At 39.5% G+C, this 27,662-nt stretch overlaps 1 protein-coding gene and 1 long non-coding RNA gene across 4 annotated transcripts in view; one reads left to right on the forward strand and one right to left on the reverse strand.

The window, feature by feature from the left end:
• Nucleotides 1-27,662, reverse strand: part of KCNQ5 (potassium voltage-gated channel subfamily Q member 5) — a 386,226-nt gene that overhangs the window by 125,291 nt on the left and 233,273 nt on the right. For all 3 annotated transcript variants that reach the window (XM_072142132.1, XM_072142130.1, XM_072142131.1), the window contains exon 2: nucleotides 5,012-5,102. In XM_072142132.1, coding sequence (XP_071998233.1) covers nucleotides 5,012-5,102 — 91 coding nt within the window. The remainder of the gene's footprint in view (nucleotides 1-5,011; nucleotides 5,103-27,662) is intronic.
• LOC140121939 (uncharacterized) lies at nucleotides 9,240-15,104 on the forward strand. The gene is made up of 4 exons (XR_011854225.1): nucleotides 9,240-9,366; nucleotides 10,520-10,649; nucleotides 11,376-11,460; nucleotides 14,887-15,104. It is a non-coding gene; the product is annotated as an uncharacterized lncRNA (long non-coding RNA).

The raw sequence follows: 27,662 nt of genomic DNA on the forward strand, positions 1-27,662 counted from the left end.
TAAGTAGGAATAAAAGATATACCAGGCTATATATCAGGATAGGAGGAAGCCAACAGCATGATACAATTATTGTTTGAATTGTTCTCTCCAGCTGTGCTAAAACTATTTTTTGTTAATAACTTTACAGTTACGCTTTAATAACAATATGGAAACCAGGAAAAGATGGGGAAAGAATAGAATCATATAACAAATTCCTTGCAAAATCCCTTGCAGAAAGACTTAAAACTTTAATAAGGAAAGTAATGCAGAAGGACCAATTTCGATTTATGCCAGGTTCTTCAAAAGCAGATTATATGCAGATTAGCAGATTATATTTAAATCTGAAGTTCATGCTATGCAACTCAGGCTCTCACTTCATACTTCAAAAGCATTCAATACAATAAGCTGGGGGTATGTATGGTATGTAATATAAGCTATGAGTTTTGGGGTAAAAGTGATATACTGGTTACAACCTCTGTATCAAACACCAAGTGCTAGGGTATTGGTTAATAGTGAAGCTTCACAACCTTTCCATCTAGAAAGAGGAACAAAACAGGGGTATCCTTTCACTTTGCCCTGTTGTTTGCTATTGCGGTCAATAAAATCAGGCACTACAATAATCTACAGGACTTTCTCTAGGGTGAAAAAGAAGAAAGGGTCTCATTATAGGCCGATGATATTTTGATGTTTATGAGATCACATATATCCATCCCATTTGTGTTTGATATATTTAGAGACTATGCTAATATTTCAGGACTAGATATTAATAGGCAAAAATCAACATGTATGCCATTAGACCCACAGAGAAAATGTACCCAGAGGTTTCTCACTCATGTGAGAATGAGAGTGAGAAACAGATATAAGGTCATATTATATTTGATAAATTGGGATAGTTGGCCATTTATAAATAGTATAAAGAAAAATTTTAAAGCAATAAAGTTCTGGGATGTATTGGCAACTCTAGACACAGGTAAAAGTAGAGAAACTAAAGAAACTAGGGGACGGTATTTAATACATGTGCTAAAAGATAGCTAAGAAATGCTAACAAAGAGTTGGGCTATAGATGGACCATGGTCTACTCCTTTTTGGGGGAATAAGAACTAGCAAAACGTAGATAAAATAGAAAATTATTGTTGGAAAAAGGACATCTACCATTAGTGTTACTGATGGTAGATGTCCAGCATGACATGCTCATTTCTTAATGGAACAGTTTTTACTGCATAAAGAAAGGGCATATATGACTTTTAAAAAATATGTAAATGAACCAGAGGTACTCAAGCTGACGTCACCTGATGCCTCTTGGCATCACTTGGATTTTAATTTATTCATGTCCCCCGTCTGTAATCCTCCCTCTTGCTCCCGGGCCAAGAAGTTAAGAGAGAACACACGCCCCACTCCGTCATCGGCCAGCTCCTAGCTCCTCAGCCGGGAGCAGGATGAAGGGTTTCAGTGGGGGACATGCAAAAATTAAAACCTAGGGATACAGTGAGGCACTTAGGCGTCGTCAGCCTGAGTGTCTCTGGCTCATTTACATATTTTTTAAAAGTAATTTTTGTGTCCTTTCTTAAGGCACTAAAACAGTTTCAATTAGTGCATAAAGAATCGAGCATGTAATGCTGGACATCTATCATTAGTGCAACTGATGGTAGATGTCATTTAAGGAAGTAATATGGATTAATAGATGTATTAATAGATGTATACTATGTTATTTTCTTAGTATCAAATAACTGATCTATTGACTTTCAATCAGTTAGATAAGAGGAAGATTTTTTAAAAATTCTGGTAATAACTGATACAATAACAAAAATAAATCAAAAGTGAAAAATAAAACAATTTTATAAAATCTTGGATTGGAAGAGTGAGTTTTGAAGTAAATAACTGGGAGAAAAAGTGGTACATGGAAATTGTTTATGGATGGGATATTAAAGCCATTGCTTAAAATATGTCCCGGTGGGTGACACAGATGTTTATAATTAATCAGCCATATTATACACCAAGGAAAATAGGCAAATTTGTAAGAAAAAGACATAGAATGTCCTAGGTATCAAGAGACAGATGTGGATGATGTACATGTCCTATGGTATTGTACAGTAATAAGGGACTAATGGAATAAGATTTTATAGGAAATAAAGATAATATATAATCTTGAGTTCCTGTAATGTAAACATGAAGAAGATTATTAAATGATAGAGTGACTACATATGGTGAAGGATAACTAACATTGCTATACTAAGTGAAAAATATTATATGAATATAAATGCAAAAGAAAGTGTTAATTTTAAGAGAAATGTTAGGAACCCTGGTTTGGGAATTGTTCAGAGTTCAGGGTGGGGGGTGTTAAAGGGAAGGAATTTTTTTCTTTCAGGGTTGGGTGTTACAGAGGGTTAAAAGAAATCGGAAAAAAAGAGAAAAAAGTATTGCAGTCAAAAAATCATGGATAAGGAAAGAAAGTGTATTATTGTTAGAAATGAATATATAATATCATAGAGATGTAATTGAAATTTGTAATTTAATATTTTTGTTAATGATCCTTTCTTATTTTGTATTTTGTGATAATAAAGATAATTTTAAAAAAAACCCTGTTCTTGGGTCCCATCTGTGTACAGCTATATGCACATATTACCTGACAACTGCAAATTAAAGTAGCAAACACACATTTCTTTTCATGGTATTCTGATACATAGCCCTAATAGCCCAGGGAGCCTTAAAAGTAACCTGCTGACTGTGTCTCCCGCCTTAGCTCTGCCCCCTTGAGACAGTGAAACATGCCTACACAGCATTAGGCCTTAGGCAACAGCAAGATAATTGGCGATCGGAGCCCCTGCAGCATTATTGAGAATGTGAAGCCCAAGTATGGATGAAACTAGTTGGCTAAACAACTTGATGTTGTTTCAATCAGCGGATTTATAAGCACAAGGTTCTTAAAATAATATTATACTAATACAGTCCTGCTCAACTTAAAATCATATTATACCAATACAGTCCTGCTCAATCTAAAATAATATTATACTAATACAGTCCTGCTCAACCTAAAATATTATTATACTAATACAGCCCTACTCAACTTAAAATAGTATTATACTACTACAGTCCTGCTCAACTTTGGTACATCTCCATTTGTTTCTAAAGATATTGTACAGTCTAGGAAAAAACATGAACATGTGTATGAAGTACACTGGGTTTACTTTCCCCTGCACCACTCATGTAGTGGTTGGGGGCCTACGTCACGTGGACCTACCCCTGCTAGATCGAAAGGAGAAGACTTGCGGGAAGCATTTGAAATGGTAAGTGTTTACTTTATTTTTTTTTATGACTTGAGCATGTGCAGAGTTTAAGTTTTTCAGCACATTTCTTGTGCTGAAAAACTCAGCTTATACTCAAGTGTATCAGGTATATTTTTTTGGAGGAGTCACTGGGGGTCATTTATCTTTAGTCAGTGACTTTTTTTTTGTGTTATCCAGATTTTGGATTTGATTAGTTTATCTTAGAAGGTAATATTTTAGGCAGCTAAATGTATGGATTTTTTGTGATTTTTTTTTTTCAAGGTTGTACAAAAGGTGCAAACTCTTCTACAATACCTTCTAAACTTTTGCTTCTGCCTGCTCGGGGCAGGAGTTTTCTTGCACCAAAGTTGCAACTTTTTGCACCAAAGTTGTAAGTTGTGTGTACCAGTGTCTGCTCAATATTGTAGTCCCTTATTAGCCTAAAAATGTGCATGACAATGATATGTAGAAGATATGTAGCACAATAGTAAACTAGTAAAATAGTATAATGTGTGTTGGGATATGGAGTAGGAGCAGAAAGAGTAGCCTGTATGGAAACCTAATTTCCTGATGGCAACCGTGGAGAAAATGGAGTAAAACCACAACTCAAAATGCAGACATTTATGTGTAGACTATTCAGCAATCTCATTTATCTTAATAAAGGAAGAGGAAAATGAATGTATTTCTCACGTCAGTCATTTTTCTTAATATTTTCTACTGAAACTCATAAAAATGTATGTCTTTTTTACTTATTGAATTTATTTAATACTAAATATATCAGCGATTTATTTTTAACCTCAGCTAAAAATGAATAATTGAAGAATCTTCTGTCGCTTACATAATTAAAAAATGCCATTTAGTATATTGGATAAAGTTTTCACCAGCAGTTCAGAAATGACTCTCAAATACAAAGTACTAATTTCTTCATACCCTTTGGGAGTAACAGCAGCTTCACATAAATGGTTCTTACCTTCATAGAATAGCTAACAGTAGATACGTTTGAGCAAATGTACAATTTTCTATACCTATATCAGAATGAGGTTCTAAAGAGTCAACCCTTTTCAATACAGAACATGCAGAACATGCATACACTCCTTGTTGCATAAGAAACAGAATTGTTAACATTGCACACACAGGACAATAATATTAGGCATTATTTTCTCAAAAGTCACTTACACTTGAGCTACCAAAAGCTTGACATTATTGTGTTGAAGACTTTCCTGCTAGAGAGTCTTCTAATACTGGTGGTTCAGTTCATTCCTATGTGGTAGCCACATTCCCCGAGACCAGGAAATCCTAAAGACTTAAAGGGAATCCCTCACCATGATTAACCTAAGTGACCTAACCACTATGTTACATAGGACTAATACCTTTACTAATTACCTTTAGAAATAAAATGAAACTGAAGTGCTTTGAGAGTTGCAAACAGAGCACATCACGGTTCTGGCACTGCAAAATACTCACTACAACACTTACACTGATCAGTGCCTTCTCTCATCCTTCCCCTTCAGCTATATCACTCCTTGGTCCAGTAAGATCTGGAAACTGAGCCCTGGGGTGGTCTGCCAAAGCACGTTAGCTTCATTAGGATATTTCTAAAGTGATGTTTTTTCATAGAAGATATAAGTGGCATTTATGGGTATAGCCATACATAAATTAGCTTAGGTAGGTAAGTTGTTGTGACAGATTCCCTTTATTGGTTTCCAACTTATTTTAGGTCAATGTAAACATAGACTGGACTGTGGTGGATAATATTAGATGTCACCTACCAGGACAAAGAGGCAATATGAAGCTTGCTCTTGATGTTCAGGGATGGTGGAAAACACTGACAGAATTAAACAGCTGAAGACAAGTAGAAAGCTGAAAAGATAGAAATATTTTTTTTTTAGTTTTTTGAAAATGATGAATGAAATTTTATAAATCTAAGTTATTTGTACATTAGCAGACAGTCTACTGATTTACCAACACAAATACAAAGAATTCATGAGATTCCATAGCAAAGTCATGAATGGAGTTATTGCCCTTTTGTAAATCTAGTTTTACTCTGGAAGCAACACTCCATGGACAGAGCAAACTGTTTTGGCTTTAATCCTGCATCATGTCATTAAGCTTCTTGAATGTCAAGGTTGATGGTAAAGGGGCTGCCTTACAAGGTAGCTAAAAGAAGCAATGTTTTTCTTATCCCATCCAGGAAAACGTATCAGCACATTTTCCAGAATGGGAGAGTTTGAAATGAAGCTTGACAGTCCCCTTCCCGCCTCCAGAACCAAAAATCATTAACACCCGACATTTCATCCACAATTATAAATTTTCTTTGTTGGGGTCAAGTGCACTACATGAAGAGGCTCCAGACTACAATTCTTAAAATAAAACCTTTTTCAGTACATAACTACCAGTAGTAGATAATTTAGCAACATCAGCCGGATCATTAGCACTGAGTTGTATCAGCTATTGTCAGACAAGTTCCAATTAAAACATATTAATCAATATTTTATGCTTCGGCTTTGACAGAAACATGGAATAGGTTTCAATAGCCTTTATTATATTATAAAAAAGAAGTTCCTCTATTAACCTGAAGAGATGCTAGGATACTGTGGCTCTCATTCTGAAGAACTTGTTGCATCCACGTGTTTCATGGCTGACAGTATATTGTAGCAAGGTCACTACAGGAGGTATTTAAAGCAACTACTGCTTCTCCTGGTGATACTGATGGCTGGAGATTTCTGAAGCTGAATTTTCAATTATAAAACAGACTGGGGCACATTTACTTACACGGTCCTGTGCGATCCCCCTTGTGCATCGTCCAACGAGAATGAACTTAAATCCCGTGCTCAGTCCAAATCCGTCGCATTGTCCGATGGCCCGCCCACCAATTTCTGATGCATGAAATCCAATCATGTGCGACACAATCCCCTTCTAATTAACTGTCACAGTTGCGGAAATCGCGAAAATTTCTAAAAGCCGACGAAAGTGCGATCCGTGGGACCCTTAGTAAATAATCCCCACTGTCTTCATGATATATTGTAACCAATTCATTGTCACCTACATTACAAAGTATGTAAGAAAATGTAGAGGAAATACAGACATACTTGACGGTGAAGGAGCGTCAGATATAAGATGGTGGGTGTCTATTCTTACATTAGGCATTAGACATTCTTCCCATCTTTCACTTTCCAGAAGTACCTATCATAATTCTTTCCTGTCTGATAAATTACAGGGATATAAACATTGAAATGGATTCAGACCACTTAAAACATTTTAATGTACATTAGTGTATATAGTTCTTTGCTTTATGACTTAGTGGTCACGGTTTGCACTGTTCATTGTCAACATAGTGCATCCCTTATTCTATGTACAGTACTGTGAAAAGGACAGATCCTAGCAGAACTGAAAAGTAGCCAGTAGATGAAAAAATAAGGAGGACAGACATAAAAAACTAATAATTAAGTCCCACCACATTGAGCAATTGTGGGATCAAATGGCGAAGGCTAACTACATTAATATATAGTTATTTGCATAGCAAATAAAAATTTGTAGCATAGCTTAATTTGATATGGAGCAGCATAGGAGGTGAGCAGTTTCAACATAATGGGGGTCATTTACTAAGGGCCCGAATCGTGTTTTTCTGTCGGGTTACCCGAATATTACCGATTTGCGCCGATTTTCACTGAATTCCCCCAGGTTTTTGGGGCAGGCGATCGGATTGGGGCGCATGAGCGCCGGCATGCACACGATGGAAATCGGGGGGCATGGGCGTAAGAAAACCCAACGGATTCGGAAAAAACGTATTTAAAAAACAAAAGTGTCACTTTACACTCGCTTACCTGCACCCATGATAGCTTGGTGAACTCCAGTGAACTCCGACGGACTTCAGAGCAGTAGTGACTCCTGGTGGACATCGGGCGGACTACCTTAGTGAACAGGACCGGGTAAGTAAATCTGCCCCAATGTGCTATTTGCAGTATCCAACTTTCAGGTATCATGATATAGAGCAGGAGAAAATATACACAGTGGGGGAGATTTACCAAGCTTCCTAAGAGTAAGAATTTCCTTACAGCTCAGCTTTCATTTTACCAGTGCTGATAAATATTTTAAAGGGGAGCTGTAATTGGTTGCCATGGGCAACTTAGCAAATTCATAATCTTAGGCAGCTTGATAAATCTCCTTTGGTGTCCTTTCTGCATGCAGCAGAATAAAGAGCAGATAATAGAGCAGAAGTATTGTATTGTGAGAAAATATTTATCATAACTTGGTTTTACAAACTATACTGAATCTTTTCCCTGCCTATTAGATACTATATAAAACATTATTTTTACCTCATATTAAAAATGGTATTTTCAATATCACACATGCAAGGTATATTCACTCCCTCCTGCATTGTGTTTGCAGAGGCGACGTGATTACAAATACATCTCCATTCATATCTTAGGTAATTCTAAAAACAAATAAGCAGACAGCCTTGGGTTATTTCTAAACTTCCATTGACATGAACACCGAGATCCACCAATTTGCACCTTTTCATTCTCCATGGAGACAAATACATATCAAGGGACCCTTCTTCTAGGGCAGTGGTGGCGAACCTATGGCACGTGTGCCAGAGGTGGCACTCTAAGCCCTTTTTGTGGGCACTTAGGCAATCGCTCCAAGACAGAGTTCACCAAACAGGACCAAATCCACCAAATCTTCCTGCAGTCCCAGGTACCTTAAGAGATGCTGCTTTCAGAATTTTTTAAAGAAACACTTCATATTCAACTGCGGAAAAAGTGAGAAGGTGTTCACAGAAGTGCATTATCTTTGGAAGTCATCCTGCTGGACCCTCCATTCTTCCTGTTCAGAAACCCTAAAGAGAAGCCACAATGATGTCTGAATTTGCCCCACTTCTTCCAACTGTATTGATGGCCTTAGGGGGCTGATATGATTGAAAACTGTGACAGAGCATGGAGCAATAAGTTGCTGCTTAAAATGCCATGTTGGCACTTCCCGGTAAATAAGTGGATTATGGTTGAAGTTTGGGCACTTGGTCTCTAAAAGGTTCGCCATCACTGTTCTAGGGATGTTGTATGTTCATGTCTCGGAAGTTAGACCCGCATTCACCCCACATTTATGGCATATATGTGGATATTCTATATATGTCTGAGTGCTTATTATGTGTTAATAAGCACTCAGAATAGTAATAGGAGTAAAAGTATTCCCAAAGAGCTACATTTTTCTGCAGTTTGCTTAATAACTGTTATTAATGCAGTAATATTACTAATTTGAATTCATTTGTTTGGATATAAAAAAAAAAGAAAACAGAATTAACAAAGATTAACCTGACATCACCTTGTATAAACAATAAAGTTATGGAAGACTGAGTCTAGAAAGCTCATCAATGAAGTCATTTGGAATGGGGCATTTGGTTACAGATGTTATTTCTTTCAGATCTGTATATCAAACAGATGATGCTCTAGGTATTGCAATGCAGACAAAACTTAAAATTTAATTTGTTGTAATTCCCATTGTTTATCGGTATACATAAGCAATGTCCCATAAGTGGTTTTCACTGAGCTGTATATGGCACAGTATAACTGAACAACAGCCAAATATATAAAGCTCTAAGATATAATCCTGGCACATGTCATAAAGAAGTGTCTCTAAATCTTTATGCCACTTTACTGATATAAGAGATGAGTTGAAAGAGGCCAGTGTCTCCTCCGATGCAGTTAGCAGACTCCCTAACAGCTCTGAAACATTTTAATGTCAAAATCATCAGTTTCGTTCAACGTTAATATTGAGGTGCCAGTCTGAAAACATAGGGTGGCAGTGAATGCCATCAGTAAGCCAGGTTCATATAACATACAGTTTAGCTGATGGCACTGATTGATATAATGGCAGATGGAGACATAGTTGTTGCCTCCGTTTGCTCAGTATACAACATATCCTATGGAAAGACGCAGCCAGCTATGACATAATACACTCAGCGGAGGCAATAGAAGCCTATGGGGAGCAGACACAACATCGCCCAGCCTATGCTGAGTGGATACGTTGCTCAGCAGGAGGGAGGGCATCAGTGATATCTCTGTCCATTTAAGAGGGAGAAGGAGGAGGAGTCACTGGGTGACACATCCCACTTTATAAGCATACAGTAGGATACGTCTGTACCATATGTTGTAAGGACATGTCTGGATTCCGCCTGACGTGTCCTTACAATGTATAGCAAAAACATTATGTGAAACAAGCCATAGCAACCAGGATCAGATACTGATGTGTGCATCATTGTTAATTTAGTTGTATGCAAATGATATAAGCGACACACACATAATATAGGGTAAGCATTATTTGTTGAATATTGTGATATGTTGTGATTTGACATTCTGCATACACAAAGATTTATATTACAAATAAAAAAAACATTCTTCACATCCAGAATTTTGAAGCAATTACTTAAGCTTGTCAATTGTTGCATGTCACAGCCTAGTATAACAAGAAGAATACATTAAACACATATTATATCAATAGATTGTCATATACCCTAACAGACTCACTGTAAATTGAACTTAAAAGTGTGAACAGTAACAAAAAATAACATAAGCTGGAATGGCAAGTCTGAATTATCCGCTTCTGAGTCATACTACCGCCTTACAAAGTCATCTTTACAACATTTTTCATAAAGCAGATAGTGGTTTCCAGACAGGGTGGAAAATAATTGTTTAACAGTTTTGATAATGCAGGCCATACAGCTTAAATTTTCCACCATTTATAGTTTTAGCTGGAGCTGTTTATGTAGGAAAATGAGATATGGCAAAGGTTATTACCATTCGTTAGAAGTGTTTGACAAGTGCTGTATAGAAGACAAGATTTCTTCCATAGATGAAGTCTAGTAAATTTATATTACAGGTCTTCATGTGGAATGACATGTTCTGTAGCTTTCACCAGTCTAAAAGCATAATGCACAGTACATGCTAGCAAGACAAGAATAAAAAATCTTCCAGCTTATGAAATAAAGGCAGATAAAATGCTACATTTAAGTTGTGTTACCAGTTACTAGAGAACCATTTAAAGTATCTTTCTATACACAGCTCATTTAAGTAGGAGGAATATAACAAGGAAATTGAGATGAAAATAATAGATATAATTAAAAGTGTTTAAAAAAAAACATAGCCACAGGTATAATGATAATAATCCACATATTGCATAATGCTTAACCATAAAGTTACTGTACATTAAAACATTTTGGCCAGACAACTAAACAAAAGTGAATGACATCAATAAAACTGTGACAATGCTCTGTCTTGCAGTATCACACTGACCATGGAATGGAAAGACGTGACATCACCGATCTGTTTTATGGAAGCTTTGGCAAGCAGTGGATCGCTGTGGATCCAGTAGCAGGTGCTGGAACCCCACTGGAAAAAGCACTGCAGAAAAGTAACTTCTACCACTTTTATCATTTAGCATCTGGTGGTCTAAAAGTTTGTTTGGCCAAGCCTTCTAGAGGACCCATGGCCACCCAAATCAAATTTTATACTGAGAAGGACTTTCCCCCATGGAATCCTCATACATCTGTTCCTGCTCTCAATACACATGTAGATAAGAGCCAATTCAGGACCTTCAAAAGTCCTCCAAAGGTCTTGAAACCACAGTTTGAAAGCAGGCAAAATGGATGCATCCACCATTCCCCAAGAAGCTTGATTCTAGTACCACATGTAGGAAGTGAATTCTAGACTTGTAGGGGACATAATATTAATATAGCCCATGGCCCATGTCAGTTATAATCTGCCCCAGGCTATCAATGCATTATATTGTATGCACACCCAGGAAAAGAAATTACTTGACAATACATTTATTATTTATGTTTGGCTAACTGTATAATATTATGGCGTAGAAATGGTAGACATCATCTTCAATGTCTGAGTATCCTGTATATAGAGAAAATAAAGGTGTGGGAAGAAGCACGTCATGGATCCTTGTACTATTACCGATCTAAATTAGTTGGTTTACAAGTTGTTTTTTCAATGTACTCATCAATGTTTTTTCTGTTCTCTAGCACCAATAAAATTTAATTGAAACAGATCAGTATTTATACTCTAGAGATGGTGCTTTGCATCACTTTACAGAGATGACAACTAAATTGTAATATCTCTTTATTTCTAGGATGACAGTGCAAGAGAGCTATTGTGGGGCTAGAAGGTGGAAGAGAATAAAGAACATAGATTACAAGAGCTGCTGTATTTATAAGGTGACAATGCATTATCCAGATTAATAATGAATGATTGACAGTTAAATAAAGTACGATCCAGTTATTATTGTTATACAGTATATACAAGGGTTTCAAAAATAAAAATGTTATTCCTGCTGGATTGTGAGGAGGTGAAAACTAAAATACATTCTCTTGGCAGATAAGACCTAAGTTTCCTTGAGCCTTAATAGTTTCTAAAATACAAATCAAGATGAGTGTGATAAATAAGGCCAGGGAAAGGGAGGTACAGTATACTGCTCAAATGCCCCACTTCTCTTCAGCCTCATCTCAATTAGCCTAATGGAGCAAGCTAGAGTGTTATCTAACACTACAAAGGCTGCAGAGGAACTCTAGCTCTGTAGGGGGGAAACTATTAACTAACACCTTTAGCAGCCACAGCAAGGCCTAAAGGCTTGAGCAGATTTTCCCTCCATTTTCAAACAAGAGTCAATGAGTCATAAAAAATATCAGACCAATACGTTGGTTAGGGACAGTTATAGAGTAATGGTCCATCTCAGCCCAGGGGCAACTACATTTTTGGGGATCACAGTGCCCCAATTCCCAAGGCTCTAGCATCATCTCTGGATGGGACAATAGCAAATGGGTTAGGTTTGGTATCAAAGTGATCCAGGGATTCACTCGGATCCAATGATACCATAACCCTGACCCTACGACTTCCCATTGAGAAGCTGTGACTTCTCCAAGGTTCTGGACTAAATACCAGGTAGGAGGGTCCTATGACCCCTCCTGGGGGTGTGCAGGGGTGTGAATGCACCTAATATAATCAGAACACCCCTGATGCTTTTGTCTTTCACCTGGGGGAAACCTTACCATCACCAAGCGCAGGGAAGATCTTAAAGTGTGGACTATCCATCCCCATTCAACCCACACAAAAGTTAACTAACTTACCGAACTGCTGATACTTGTCTCCTATCTCTGTAGTTTCTCCTCTGGTTAACTGTATATATGTAACTGTATTAACTGTATATATATGCATGTCTCGGTTATATATGTGCTGGGGGGTTGGTTCCTCACCCTATATAATCCCATTACCGACCGGGCTTATATAGAGGAGAACTAATAGGTTCTGTTTCACTGAGGCTAGTGAAGTTGTAGCCAAAGGACATAAAAATATAGTTTCAAAGTATGACAGAGTATTGTCATAGCAAAAATGGAGAAATAGGGTTGCATCTATCTTGCATGTACTTCAAACAAAGACTTCAAGTCAATGGCTTGATGAAGCATGTGTCATTGCAAAACAGCTCGTTGCCACCCACTTTATCTTCATGTGTGTCACCAATTAATTAACTACCTTTGTATCCAGAGTCGTAACTAGAGTGCATTGGGCCCAGGGCGAAATTCCTTAATGGGACCCCTTCCCATTATACCTAAAAAGCATTTAACCCTACTCCCCCTCCCCATTTCAGTGTTTTGTAGTGCAATACCTTATAAAAGCCGCTGGTTATTCTATTTTTGTGGCCCCTTTAATAATGTATCAATAGAAATACAGTGCCCTGGATGCGAAGTTGGACAGGAATAGGACCTGTTCAAAATCATTCTTACTAAATAGATACAGCACCAGAACCAAACTTAATACGTAGATTCATTACCAGAACCAAGATTACTACATAGATGCATTACCAGAACCAAGAATACTACATTAATACATTACCAGGATTGAGATTTTTATATAGATGCATTTCTAAAACAAGCTTACTACAAAGATACAGTACCAGAACCAAGCTTACTTAATAAATACAGAAACAGAAACCTGCTCTTTCTGTGGGTCTGGTCTTGCAGGTTGTTATTCCCTTGTCTACATCGATGGGCGCATGACAAATCTTTCTATGAATATATACTTCAAACAAGGAATATGGCTGTCACTGACTTTAACACCTGGCTTAAAGACAAGTCTTAGTTACAAACTAACCTCTCTGTGCACTTTGACCTCTGTTGAAGCTGCCTGGATGCTGGCACTTTAGGCCTGGGCAGCAATGATCAACTGTAAGAGTTATCAAAAGTGTCAGAAATTAATCCCTATTGTTTATCCTTGTTCCTATGACAACCCAAAATTCAACCCTATCATCAGAAAGGTCATTTTTACGTGTGGTGATTTCAACCCTATCATCAGGAAGGTTATGCAGTGTGTGGAGATTTCCCAGGGGGGACAGTTTAATAGGCACAAATCATCTTCTACTTAATATTTCCTTCCCTCATCCTCACTCATTGCCCTTCCCCTCCCTCCACCTCAAACCTGTTCCTTCTCCCTGCTTACGTCAACTCTCTTCCACAAGCAAATCTCTTTTGAACTTCCATCTATTTCCACATCTTTTATATGTACTCTAAGTGCAATAAAGTAATATTTTGGTGGTTCCCTATTACTTATATATACTGAGGCACATTTACTCACATGGTTCCGTGGAGTTCATGAAAGTGCATTGTCCGACGATCATGCACTCAGCCGCAATTCACCTAGATATTGTGTATGTGTCGCTTCCCCGCACAGGTTTAACGGAGTTCACCTTCTTCTTCCCGGTGCATGTAAGTGCTTGATCTTGCGACACAATTTCTGTCGCATGAAAGCCAGCTCAGCCGTGCCACAATCCCATCGCATTCAAGACACTCCCCAATTAAATACCTGTCTCAGCGGCGCAAATCCCGAAAAACCGACAAAAGTGGGGCTGCGGACCCTTAGTATATAAGCCCCACTGTATGTAGTGCAATGATCAATTACAAAATATCTGTACAAACTTTACACAATAATCATCACAATAATATAATAATAATACATTTCAAAAACAGTTATCCTAGCTAATACATGTCTTACAGAGCCAAAAGTGAGCAGCCTATGAATCACACAGAATATCTTCTAGCCAAATATCTCAACCAGAATAAACAACCCAGCAAGCAACTTACATAACTAATTGTGTGATCATGTCATGATTTCCATCAGAGAATTTTCCAGTGCTGGAATGTAATATATTATATAGGGTTATTTTTATAAATAACTTGATTGGTGTATATTATTCTAACTATCTTTTATATTATATTGAAAAAAATGCCATAACCCCTTTCTGGAAAGCCATGACTAGATAACAGCACTGCTGTCCATTCTGGCATCACATATGAGATTGTATAGTGTACTACTATAACTAACATAACCATAGGCGGATCACCAATGTCTCAATTTAGATTGCACAAACTAGATGTTTGTGTTTAGGGAAGGGGAGTTGCATTGCGTCCCAATGAACGTGGGAATGAACGTCCCAATGAACGTGTTGTTTTCATGCTACGAATATTGAATGATATACAGTATGGCGGCACTATAAACAATAACAGATATGATTGCTGAATTTCATCATAATGGTACATTTGGACACAGATTTCCAATTTGAGAAAATGAAAATGTTTCCCTCTGTTTTGTAGGTCACAGAGTCACTCGGCTTCAGCTAAATATATCCAGTCAGTGTAATAAAATGCAATGTTGGGATGCCAGCAATTATGTGTGAAACCACAAATGGATCATTCAGAGTTTGCCGTGATTCAGATATACACTATTAAACTTTCCCTCTGTGAAGCAATGTTTGCTAAGAAGTCTATTACTCTGTCTGTATTGCCTTTACTACCGTGGCCAAGACTAGACATTCGGTTATGAGGCATTTCTCAAAGTTCATGAGACTGTTGTCTTTAGTCCACATGACATTTGCTGTATTATAGGATCAAAAGAACAGTTGCTATTGCAGAGCTATAGAGGAAACATAAAAGACAACTAAATAAACACAACTTCTGACCAGAGTACTTAATAGGATGAATTAACTGTTTATTAATAAACTACTCTATTTAGTGTCCTCACTTTGATGCAATAAGAGAGGCAAACGCCTTTCTCTAACTAGTTTTTAAAAAAGGATGTACAGAATTAGCAATAATGGGAACTGTCTTATGAGAACAGTAATAGCACAACCTGTGGCCTGGTATGACTTTATTTGTGGAATAAAATCAGTGCTTATTTTTTTTTACAGCAGAATAAAAATGTTGTGGCTCCGTGGTAAGCACTACAGCCTTGCAGCACTGAGGTCCTGGGTTCAAGTCCCATCCAGGTCAAAATCTGAAGAGTTTGTATGTTCTCTCCATGTTTGCGTGGGTTTCCTCTGTTTTTCTCCCACACTTCAAAACATACCGGTAGGCTGATTAGATTGTGAGCCCCATTGGGGACAGGGACTGATTTGTCAAGTTCTGTGTAGCGCTGCGGAATCTTTGTTGGCTATGGCAGGGGTTAAGGACCATCTTGCTAGTGTTGTAAACTATCCCAGCAACCAAAATGCAGAAATTAGGCAGAACATGTGATAAAAACCCTGCACATAAACTTCTAATTGTTAAATATCACTTTGTAAATTGTTTAACCTAAACAAGGCTTTTGTTATGTTGGCGTCACTCTTCATTCTGCTGTGAAATGATAGGAATAAAAAGACAAATTGTGGAACAAGAGACAGTTAACATAATCTAAACAAGTATTTACAGCACCACGCGTGCCTTCATACTGGCCAATTTTCCATGACGCTACTGATTTAGAAGCCTTTGATGCATAGTGCCAAAAGCCTTTTCATATCTGGAATAAGAATTAAAAAAAAGGAGATCTATCCATAAGTTTAAAACAATTCTCCATTTAATAGGATCTGGATAAAACAGTTAATAGTGGAGGACATGATTATTAATAAATGCCAGCACATGCAGCTTTGGTAGCAGGTATACATCAGCTCTAATTCTACAGTCTGACCCTTATTTTCAAACTACATAGAGTTCTAATAAGCAGATGTCGAACATTACATATTTTACTGTTCAAGTGCAGCCAAACATTCTCAAGCCTCTTTCAGTCATAATTCTTTTTCTAGAGGCAGAAACTACACTGAATTGTATAAAAAGCCAAATTGTTGCCTACTCAGATTTCAGTAAGTCATAAGAACTATTCCTGTAACATAACTGTGACAATTATAGAGCAATTATCTTAAAATAATGGCATTACTTGTTTTCCTTAAAGCTGTGTGTGTAGGAGTGAAATTTAAATAAACAATGGGGAAGATTTATCATGCCTTAAAAGGCAGATTTCTAGCGTACAAAGTGGAAAAAAAGCTGGAATCCCTGACTGTGCGCTGCAGGTTTTCCACCCCACATGCCACTTTTCCAAAAAAGTGGAGAAGTATCAGCAGAGGTAGCTGAAATCTACACTAGGTTGGACCTGGCTTAGATTTTATCCCAGTGGCAGAACCTCTTAGTAAATCTGGCATGGCATTTGCTGGTGGGGGAACATTAACCCCTTTACCAGTGCGCACCTAGTAGTACAGCGTGCGCCGGGTCCCGGTGCATGTAGTGGGCTTACGGCGCGGCCATCTTGCCGAGGGTCGTCGCTTCCCGTGACGTCATCAGGGAGCGCTGATCCGTTGCCATGACTGCCTCAGGTCTTCTAAAGACCTGAGGTTGACTCATGTTAACCTCTTCATTACAATGTGCTATCAGCACATTGTAATGAATGCGGAGGAAAATCCTGTAACATACTGTAGTATAGCAGTATAAGATAGGATCAATCAGACAACCTAGGGTTAAAGTACCCTACAGCTCTGTACACCAAAGTATGAAAAAGCTATTAGCTCCAGATGATGGCAAAATAAAAATAAAATTTTTACAGGAGGCTTTCATTTTTGTAAATGTATGAAAACATTATAAAACCTATATAAATGTGCTATTCCTGTGATTGTACCGACCCAAAGAATAAAGAAGACCTGTCATTTGGAGCGCACAGTGAAAGCTGTAAAATCCAAGCCCACAAGAATACGGCACAAATGCGTTTTTTCACCATTTTCACTGCATTTGGAATTTTTTCCCACTTCTCAGTACACGACATGGAATATTAAATTCTGTCACTATGAAGTACAATTTGTTACGCAGAAAACAAGCCATCACAGAGCTCTTTACATGTAAAAATAAAAAGGTTTTTGAAAGTGGGGAGTAAAAAATGGAAATTAAAAAACAAAAAAAAGGCCAGGTCGTTAATGGGTGAAGACTGGGGCACAAAGAAAAAAATCATTCTGATGCTCTATAAAATCCCTATGAAATAATAAAAAAATCCCCATAAAATAATACTTGTTTGACCGGATGCACAAATGCAGCTTAAAACACAAGCAATACATACAGCTCCTGTGAATAGGAACATATGTTGGCCTGATATCAGGAACTACACACCTTGCTCAGGGTAGGATCCCTCGCATTATACAGAAATAGATACAAGGACTTCCTGCCAGCACAGTAACAGATAACATAGTAGCAATGCAGTTTGGCCAGAAGATGGGAAGTCCTTGTATATTTCTATATAATTCAAGTACTCCTGGCTTGTGCATGTGTGCAGTCCAGTGGACTGGGCCAACATACATGTGTGCATCAGGCCTTTATTTTTACTTTATTGGCGTTTTATTAAAAACTTTATTACTTTATTGGCATTCTAGTAAAAACAAAAAACTGTACAAAAAATTTAATTTGCTACTAATTTGACAAATTTACAAAAAATACATCTCAAATCTTACAAACTGGCTGATGTATTTGCATTTTAACTTTTACTAATTCACACATCAAAATTGATATTTAAAAAAATGATATTAATTGATATAGGCTTAGATACAGGTATTACACTAAGACTAAAAGTGTTCATGTGTTTGTTACTTGTCAGTCCTTGGATAAGGATTTGTTCAGGTATTTGTAGAATGTAATGAGGTCTCCCCTCAGTCGTCTTTTTTCTAAACTGAATAATCCCAAATTTTGTAATCTGTCATTGTATTTCCATTCCCCTATTCCCCTAATAATCCTGGTTGCTCTCCTCTGCACCAGTTCCAGCTCTACTGTATCCTTTTTATACACTGGTGCCCAAAACTGTACACAATATTCCAAGTGTGGTCTGACCAGGGATTTGTATAAGGGCAAAACTATGTCTTTATCATGAGAATCTATTCCTCTCTTGATACATCCCATAATTTTATTTGCTTTAGCAGCAGCCGCCTGGCTCTGGTCACTAAAATGAAGTTTACCATCCACCAATACCCCCAAGTACTTTTACAAGTTTCTGTGCAAAACCCCAAATTGTAATAAGTTGTTTCATTCTTTGTTAGGAAGTGTATTGAAAGTTTTGTTCTCTGTTTCTATTTTAAAACATACAGTAAATTACTGCAAGAAAATATGCAAATATACTGCTGAAACCTGAAGAATGAGTCAAATGAAGCTTGCTGACAGCCTAGGTCAGGAGAAGAGCAAACAGTAATTTTCTCAGAAACAAAATTGACATGAGCGGAGTTAGGGAGAAACATTAGTTTTCAAAAGTAACACGCTTTGCCATATAGAAGGCTAGAGAGAACCAAAATCCTACGAAAACAGACATCAAATATTAATCCATTATTTCAATAACTCCACATTAGTTCTTCTATACAGTAGTTCCCATGACTCAATGTCACATTTTTATGCAATGACACATCTTCCTATATCCTATAACTCCTTTTTAGTCTCTTTGCTACAACAGTCGTGAATTTGTGGTACTCAGGGAAACACAATGTGGATGTTGTAATGGCCCAATCAATACAAGAATGTAATAGGTGTCTAACTCTGTATTGCACTGCTTCACAGAACCCCCCCCCCCCCCTCAGCTTTGAGTAAAAGGTTTCTTCTTGAATACTACAGCAGTCACTCAAAGAGTATGAGAGGGGCTGTGAAGCAGATCATTACAGCATTTTGAGCTCACCAAGTCTCCCTAGTCCAGCTGCAATCCTGGAATATAAATCCATATTTAAACATACAAGTGTGTGTTTTAATGCTCATGGTGCACTTCAATTTCTAATAAAAAAATAACTCCATGTTCTTCCAATTCAATTAAATTCTTCACTAAAGAATGAAGAAAACAAATAAATAAAAATCAATGTCAGTGCATGAAGTTGGCCCTCCACTGACATCTCTGTTTGCAAGGGAGATAAGGATCACACCTCAAAACAAGGGACATAGTCCCACTGGCACACTCAAAAGCTTTCTCCTTTATTCCATGGTAAGAGCCAAGCCATTCACTGTGGAAGTATGAAAATCATCACTTCCATTATTTCAGTATCTGCCATGAAAGGATCTGCAGCCTATCATTAAAATGTCATTTAGGCTTCGTAAATTAGGATAGGAATTTTGTAGAGATTGTAGCAATATTTGCCTACTATTACTTAATTACCACAATAGAAAAAAGAAAAATACGGTCTCCATCAATCCTTGTTTTACATCAGTTTTTGTCAACCAATACTCAGATTTGTATTTGTTCTGTATGTTTGCCCCGTTTCTGGTTTTGGCTCATGATAACTGATGCAAAAAGACCACCAAAACACTAACTTGTGAATAAGGCCTCAAGCAAATGTATCTCATCAACAATAAATTGACAAGATGTGACACTAATAAATATCTTGATAATAAAATAATGTAAAATAAATGTGCCAGTTCCAATACCATATGTTCACTCCGTTTTGTTACCTATTTTAAACCTTTGTGACCGCTAGCTGACATTTAAAAAATCAGTTAATTTTTTCAGTCACTGTTTACTTCAGCAATAATTTGATTCAAACTCAGTAGCAATAAAAAATAAAAACATGCCACAACCAATTTCTGCACAACTCAGGTGGTAGGTAGAAAAGTCAGCAAAGTTTAATTAGAAAATTTCAGTGAAGGTAAACTGAAACAGAATTATAGGACACTGTGCTAAATTAAGAAGAGGATGAGATGAAGAAACATGCTGTTTGAGAGTTCATACACTCTATGGTACAATATGGATCATGCCTAATAAATAAGGCCATTTATACACACTTTATCAACTAAGCCTAAAAATCTTAGGTACTTACTTCTTTCTCCCTTTTAAGAACATATTCACACATGGCTGTGTTAAAAGTGTATTTGTCAAAGATAGCAGAAGTCATGACAAATTCCCCGGAAGAAGCCATATATGGCGAAACCCAGGGTCGGGCACATATGTTTGCTGGTTTAAATATGCATTGACCTTATACAGAGAGCTGTTTTATCCTTGTTTGTATAATATATACCTTTTAAAGCATTTAACATGTTTTTTTTTTTTTTAATCTGGCTTTAAAGTCTCTTGCTATAGAGAGCCCCTATTAAGCATATATACACTGTCTACACAGAATGGATACGGGATATAGCTTAGTTCAGAGACAAGCTCCTAAGCCCCTGACACTGCTCTTCCTGATTCATACAGTGGTTTATAGCCCTACCCTAAACTGAACTCCATAAAGTTTGTGGTAAGCATTTCAGCGCAAGCACGACTGTCGACATCGGAGATCAGTCTCCGGGAAGCACAGCCCAATGTTTTAAAGTGGCGCACAGCTGTAAGTAAATAATGGGTAGATGATAATACAGGTGGTCCCCTACTTAAGAACATTCGACTTACATACCACCCCTAGTTACAAATGGACCTCTGAATATTGCTAATTTATTGTACTTTTGGCCTTGGCTACAATAAACAGCTATAACAGTTATCAAATGTGTCTGTAATGAAGCTTTAGTGTTAATATTGATTCTTAAGACAACCCAACATTTTTAAAATCCAATTGTCACAGAGACCAAAAAAGTTTTGTCTGGGATTACAATGATAAAATATACAGTTCCAACTTACATACTAATTCAACTTAAGAACAAACCTACAAACTCTATCTTGTATGTAACCCGGGTACTGCCTGTAATCAGTTGTGCACCAAAAAAATGCCAACATCAATGAGATGAGTGCGCCAAAATATTACATGGACTGCGCCTTAATTTTGCCCCCTAACTTTACCTTGGTCTATTGTACGGCAAAAATTGTGCCTTAAAATGCTGACAAAATACACATAAATGTGATGGATAATATGGAAAAGCGAGGCCATGCCCACTTGCGCCAAAAAAATACGGAGGAGTCAGGATAGTCGGAAACATCTGTTCTTTCTGGCGCAAACTCATTATAAATCATCCGCAACAATTCTGCGCCCAAAAAACTAAAGATCCTGGCATTTGTTAGGCGCAGATACGATAATAAATGTCCCCCAAAGGGTCAAATATGGCTCCCCTTTGCATCACAGAATTAATGCATTGCTAAGAACATTCTTAAATGTTATGTTATTATTTTTTTATTCAACCAAATATAGGTTATTACAAAGAAGTCACAAACACCCTACTTCCTGACCCGATATTACAAACATTTCAAATAATTTCATTGTATATGATGGTTTATAAGTAGTTTTGTATAAATGTAAAAGTGTACCATTTATTCATAACATCATCAGGGTCTTAGAATATATCAATGTCTATGTTTGACATGTTGTAATGAGGTCATCCAAGTTGGTTTCAGTAAATGGAAGTGAATGAACCAATAACCCTTAATTAGATAAGTTAAAGGAAATCAAGCAATTACGGTAAAAATAATCAAAAATCCCAGCGTGTCAAGCTTAGAGAAGGCAGTGCCGGGATCAGGATGAAGAGGAGTGTAGGTGAGTATTTGTACCTGTTTTTTTTACTATTTTTAACTGGTAGATTTCCTTTAACATTGTTAGACTTTGATTTTCAAAACACACATTATCAAAGAGCTTTGCGAACATCTGTATTGTGCTTGAAACAAGAGGTTCTCCATTGTCCATTACCATCTGCTACAGAATTTAAAAACAAGACCAGGTGAGCCTATTGTGTCAATTTAATAGAAGGATAGACTCCTCCACAATCAGAAGACGAGATTTATTAGACTGATTAACAAAGGTTTGCGACTCTTTATACATTTAAAGTATTTTGTGAAAACTGTTCACTTCTGTGAAGTTTATAGAAAATGTAATGACGGCAGCAAATAATGTCCGTTGCTACGGTAATAATAATTTCTATACTTAATTACTTATTTAGATAATGTTCATAATAGCTGTACAAATTCAAGAGATTAACCCTATTTTTCCAAATATTTTTAATAATAATTAGAGATGAGCGAACATGCTCGTCCGAGCTTGATGCTCGGTCGAGCATTAGGGTACTCGAAACTGCTCGTTACTCGGACGAATACTTCGCCCGCTCGAGAAAATGGCAGCTCCCGCCGTTTTGCTTTTTGGCGGCCAGAAACAGAGCCAATCACAAGCCAGGAGACTCTGCACTCCACCCAGCATGACGTGGTACCCTTACACGTCGATAGCAGTGGTTGGCTGGCCAGATCAGGTGACCCTGGGATAGACTAGCCGCTGGCCGCGCTGCTCGGATCATTCTGTCTCTGGATGCCGCTAGGGAGAGAGCTGCTGCTGCTCAGGGAAAGCGTTAGGGTGTTCTATTAGCTTACTGTTAGGCAGGAGTGATTCTCAAAGAACCCAACAGCCCTTCTTAGGGCTACAATAACGTTCTACTTTTTTTATTTTAATTTGCATCTTTTACCATTTTGTGAGGAATTAGCAGGGGGACTTGCTACCGTTGTGTTTAGCTCTTAGTGGCACACATATCCATAGCAAAGACCGAAGTGGGAAAATTCAGTAGGGGTTGGATTTCTATTAGGCAATAACTCAGTGTCATCTCATCTGGCATAGTACTGTGCTTCCTTTGATACTTGGCTAGAAAATAGCCATAGGAGAATACAAACAGCTTCTTGAAGCCTACAGTAGCGTTCTATATATTTGATTTCTGGTTGATCTGCTGGTGGCTGTAGTTTCTGCAGTGCATGTACTTGCCAATTCTGAGCAATTTGTAGTGAGACTTGCGACCGCTGTGTTCTGCGCTTAGTGGCGCACATATCCATAGCAAAGGCTGAAGTGGCAAAATTCAGTAGGGGTTGGATTTCTATTAGGCAATAACTCAGTGTCATCTCATCTGGCATAGTACTGTGCTTCCTTTGATACTTGGCTAGAAAATAGCCATAGGAGAATACAAACAGCTTCTTGAAGCCTACAGTAGCGTTCTATATATTTGATTTCTGGTTGATCTGCTGGTGGCTGTAGTTTCTGCAGTGCATGTACTTGCCAATTCTGAGCAATTTGTAGTGAGACTTGCGACCGCTGTGTTCTGCGCTTAGTGGCGCACATATCCATAGCAAAGGCTGAAGTGGCAAAATTCAGTAGGGGTTGGATTTCTATTAGGCAATAACTCAGTGTCATCTCATCTGGCATAGTACTGTGCTTCCTTTGATACTTGGCTAGAAAATAGCCATAGGAGAATACAAACAGCTTCTTGAAGCCTACAGTAGCGTTCTATATATTTGATTTCTGGTTGATCTGCTGGTGGCTGTAGTTTCTGCAGTGCATGTACTTGCCAATTCTGAGCAATTTGTAGTGAGACTTGCGACCGCTGTGTTCTGCGCTTAGTGGCGCACATATCCATAGCAAAGGCTGAAGTGGCAAAATTCAGTAGGGGTTGGATTTCTATTAGGCAATAACTCAGTGTCATCTCATCCGGCATAGTACTGTGCTTCCTTTGATACTTGGCTAGAAAATAGCCATAGGAGAATACAAACAGCTTCTTGAAGCCTACAGTAGCGTTCTATATATTTGATTTCTGGTTGATCTGCTGGTGGCTGTAGTTTCTGCAGTGCATGTACTTGCCAATTCTGAGCAATTTGTAGTGAGACTTGCGACCGCTGTGTTCTGCGCTTAGTGGCGCACATATCCATAGCAAAGGCTGAAGTGGCAAAATTCAGTAGGGGTTGGATTTCTATTAGGCAATAACTCAGTGTCATCTCATCCGGCATAGTACTGTGCTTCCTTTGATACTTGGCTAGAAAATAGCCATAGGAGAATACAAACAGCTTCTTGATCTTGAAGCCTACAGTAGCGTTCTATATATTTGATTTCTGGTTGATCTGCTGGTGGCTGTAGTTTCTGCAGTGCATGTACTTGCCAATTCTGAGCAATTTGTAGTGGGACTTGCGACCGCTGTGTTCTGCGCTTAGTGGCGCACATATCCATAGCAAAGGCCGAAGTGGCAAAATTCAGTAGGGGTTGGATTTCTATTAGGCAATAACTCAGTGTCATCTCATCCGGCATAGTACTGTGCTTCCTTTGATACTTGGCTAGAAAATAGCCATAGGAGAATACAAACAGCTTCTTGAAGCCTACAGTAGCGTTCTATATATTTGATTTCTGGTTGATCTGCTGGTGGCTGTAGTTTCTGCAGTGCATGTACTTGCCAATTCTGAGCAATTTGTAGTGAGACTTGCGACCGCTGTGTTCTGCGCTTAGTGGCGCACATATCCATAGCAAAGGCTGAAGTGGCAAAATTCAGTAGGGGTTGGATTTCTATTAGGCAATAACTCAGTGTCATCTCATCCGGCATAGTACTGTGCTTCCTTTGATACTTGGCTAGAAAATAGCCATAGGAGAATACAAACAGCTTCTTGAAGCCTACAGTAGCGTTCTATATATTTGATTTCTGGTTGATCTGCTGGTGGCTGTAGTTTCTGCAGTGCATGTACTTGCCAATTCTGAGCAATTTGTAGTGAGACTTGCGACCGCTGTGTTCTGCGCTTAGTGGCGCACATATCCATAGCAAAGGCTGAAGTGGCAAAATTCAGTAGGGGTTGGATTTCTATTAGGCAATAACTCAGTGTCATCTCATCCGGCATAGTACTGTGCTTCCTTTGATACTTGGCTAGAAAATAGCCATAGGAGAATACAAACAGCTTCTTGATCTTGAAGCCTACAGTAGCGTTCTATATATTTGATTTCTGGTTGATCTGCTGGTGGCTGTAGTTTCTGCAGTGCATGTACTTGCCAATTCTGAGCAATTTGTAGTGGGACTTGCGACCGCTGTGTTCTGCGCTTAGTGGCGCACATATCCATAGCAAAGGCCGAAGTGGCAAAATTCAGTAGGGGTTGGATTTCTATTAGGCAATAACTCAGTGTCATCTCATCTGGCATAGTACTGTGCTTCCTTTGATACTTGGCTAGAAAATAGCCATAGCAATAGGATAGCATTGTTTGGTTTTAAAAACTCAAAAAAAAACAAAAAACACAAAAAAAAAAAAAACAAACAAAAAAAAAAAAAAAAAAGTAAAAAAAAAAATAAAGTTATAACTCTCATTTTAAAAATGTTTAACCCGAGGGCTAGGGGTAGAGGACGAGGGCGGGGACGTGGGCGTCCAACTACTGCAGGGGTCAGAGGCCGTGGTCCTGGGCGGGGTGAGACACCACCTGCTGATGAGGGAGCAGGGGAACGCCGCAGAGCTACACTCCCTAGGTTCATGTCTGAAGTTACTGGGACTCGTGGTAGAGCACTGTTGAGGCCAGAACAGTGCGAACAGGTGATGTCGTGGATTGCTGACAATGCTTCGAGCAATTTGTCCACCACCAGTCAGTCTTCCACGCAGTCCACCCATGTCACCGAAATCGCCACTCCTCCAGCTCCTGCACCTCAGCCTCCTCCCCCCCAGTCTGCCCCCTCCCAGGAAAATTTGGCATTTGAACCGGCATACTCTGAGGAACTGTTTTCTGGACCCTTCCCACAGTCACAAACCACTTGTCCGGTTGCTGCTGAGCAATTTTCCGATGCCCAGGTTTTCCACCAGTCACAGTCTGTGGGTGATGATGACCTTCTTGACGTAGTGGAAGTGTGTAAAGAGGTGTCCGACGATGAGGAGACACGGTTGTCAGACAGTGGGGAAGTTGTTGTCAGGGCAGGAAGTCCGAGGGGGGAGCAGACTGAGGGATCGGAGGATGATGAGGTGACAGACCCAAGCTGGGTTGAGAGGCCGGGTGAACACAGTGCTTCTGAGACGGAGGAGAGTCCTCGACCTGAACAGGTTGGAAGAGGCAGTGGTGGGGCCAGACGGAGAGGCAGGGCCAGAGCTGGTGCATCAGCGCCACTGTCAACTAGTGAAGCTCCCGTGGTGAGGGCTCTTGCGGCGAGGGCTAGATCTTCAGAAGTGTGGAGGTTCTTTAAGGAAACACCGGATGACCGACGGACTGTGGTGTGCAACATTTGCCAAACCAGGCTCAGCAGGGGTTCCACCACTACTAGCTTAACTACCACCAGTATGCGCAGGCATATGAATGCTAAGCACCCCACTCAGTGGCAACAAGCCCGTTCACCTCCGGCCGTGCACACCACTGCTCCTTCCCCTGTGTCAGCTGCTAGTCAGCCCCCTGCCCAGGACCCTGCCACAAAAACCCCATCGTCGCCTCCACGATCCTCCACAGCATCCACCAGCGTTCAGCTCTCCATACCCCAGACGCTGGAGCGGAAAAGCAAATATAGTGCAACCCACCCGCACGCCCAAGCCCTTAATGTGCACATCTCCAGATTGCTTAGCCTGGAGATGCTGCCCTATAGGCTAGTAGAGACCGAGGCCTTTCGCAACCTCATGGCGGCGGCCGCCCCTCGGTATTCGGTCCCCAGCCGCCACTACTTTTCCCGATGTGCCGTCCCAGCCCTGCACCAGCACGTGTCAGACAACATCATCCGTGCCCTGACCAACGCCGTTTCTGACAAGGTCCACCTGACCACGGACACGTGGACGAGTGCTGCCGGGCAGGGCCACTATATATCGCTGACGGCACATTGGGTTAACTTGGTGGAGGCTGGGACCGAGTCTGACCCTGGGGCTGCTCATATACTGCCGACGCCGAGGATTGCGGGGCCTACCTCGGTCCAGGTGTTTCAGGCCTACTATGCCTCCTCCTCCTCCCACCCCTCCTCCACCTCCTCCTCCGAACTACCATCCGTGGGCACGGCGCCATCAGTCGGTAGCTCTAGGCACAGCAGCAGTGCCGTCGCTAAGCGACAGCAGGCGGTGCTCAAACTGCTGAGCCTAGGCGACAAAAGGCACACCGCCCAAGAGCTATTACAGGGCATCACGGCGCAGACTGATCTGTGGCTGGCACCGCTGAACCTCAAGCCGGGAATGGTTGTGTGTGACAACGGCCGTAACCTGGTGGCGGCTCTGCAACTCGGCAGACTGACACATGTGCCATGCCTGGCCCATGTGTTAAATCTGATAGTGCAGCGTTTCCTCAAGACATACCCCAATCTGTCTGATTTGCTCACGAAGGTGCGCCACATCTGTGCGCATTTCAGGAAGTCCAGCCCAGATGCTGCCACTCTCAGGGCAGCGCAGCGCCGCCTCCAACTGCCCGCTCACCGACTGTTGTGCGACGTGCCCACGAGGTGGAATTCAACACTGACCATGTTATCCAGAGTTTACC

Source organism: Engystomops pustulosus, chromosome 3 (assembly GCF_040894005.1).
Source record: "Engystomops pustulosus chromosome 3, aEngPut4.maternal, whole genome shotgun sequence".
In the NCBI taxonomy this organism is placed as follows: Eukaryota; Metazoa; Chordata; class Amphibia; order Anura; family Leptodactylidae; genus Engystomops; species Engystomops pustulosus.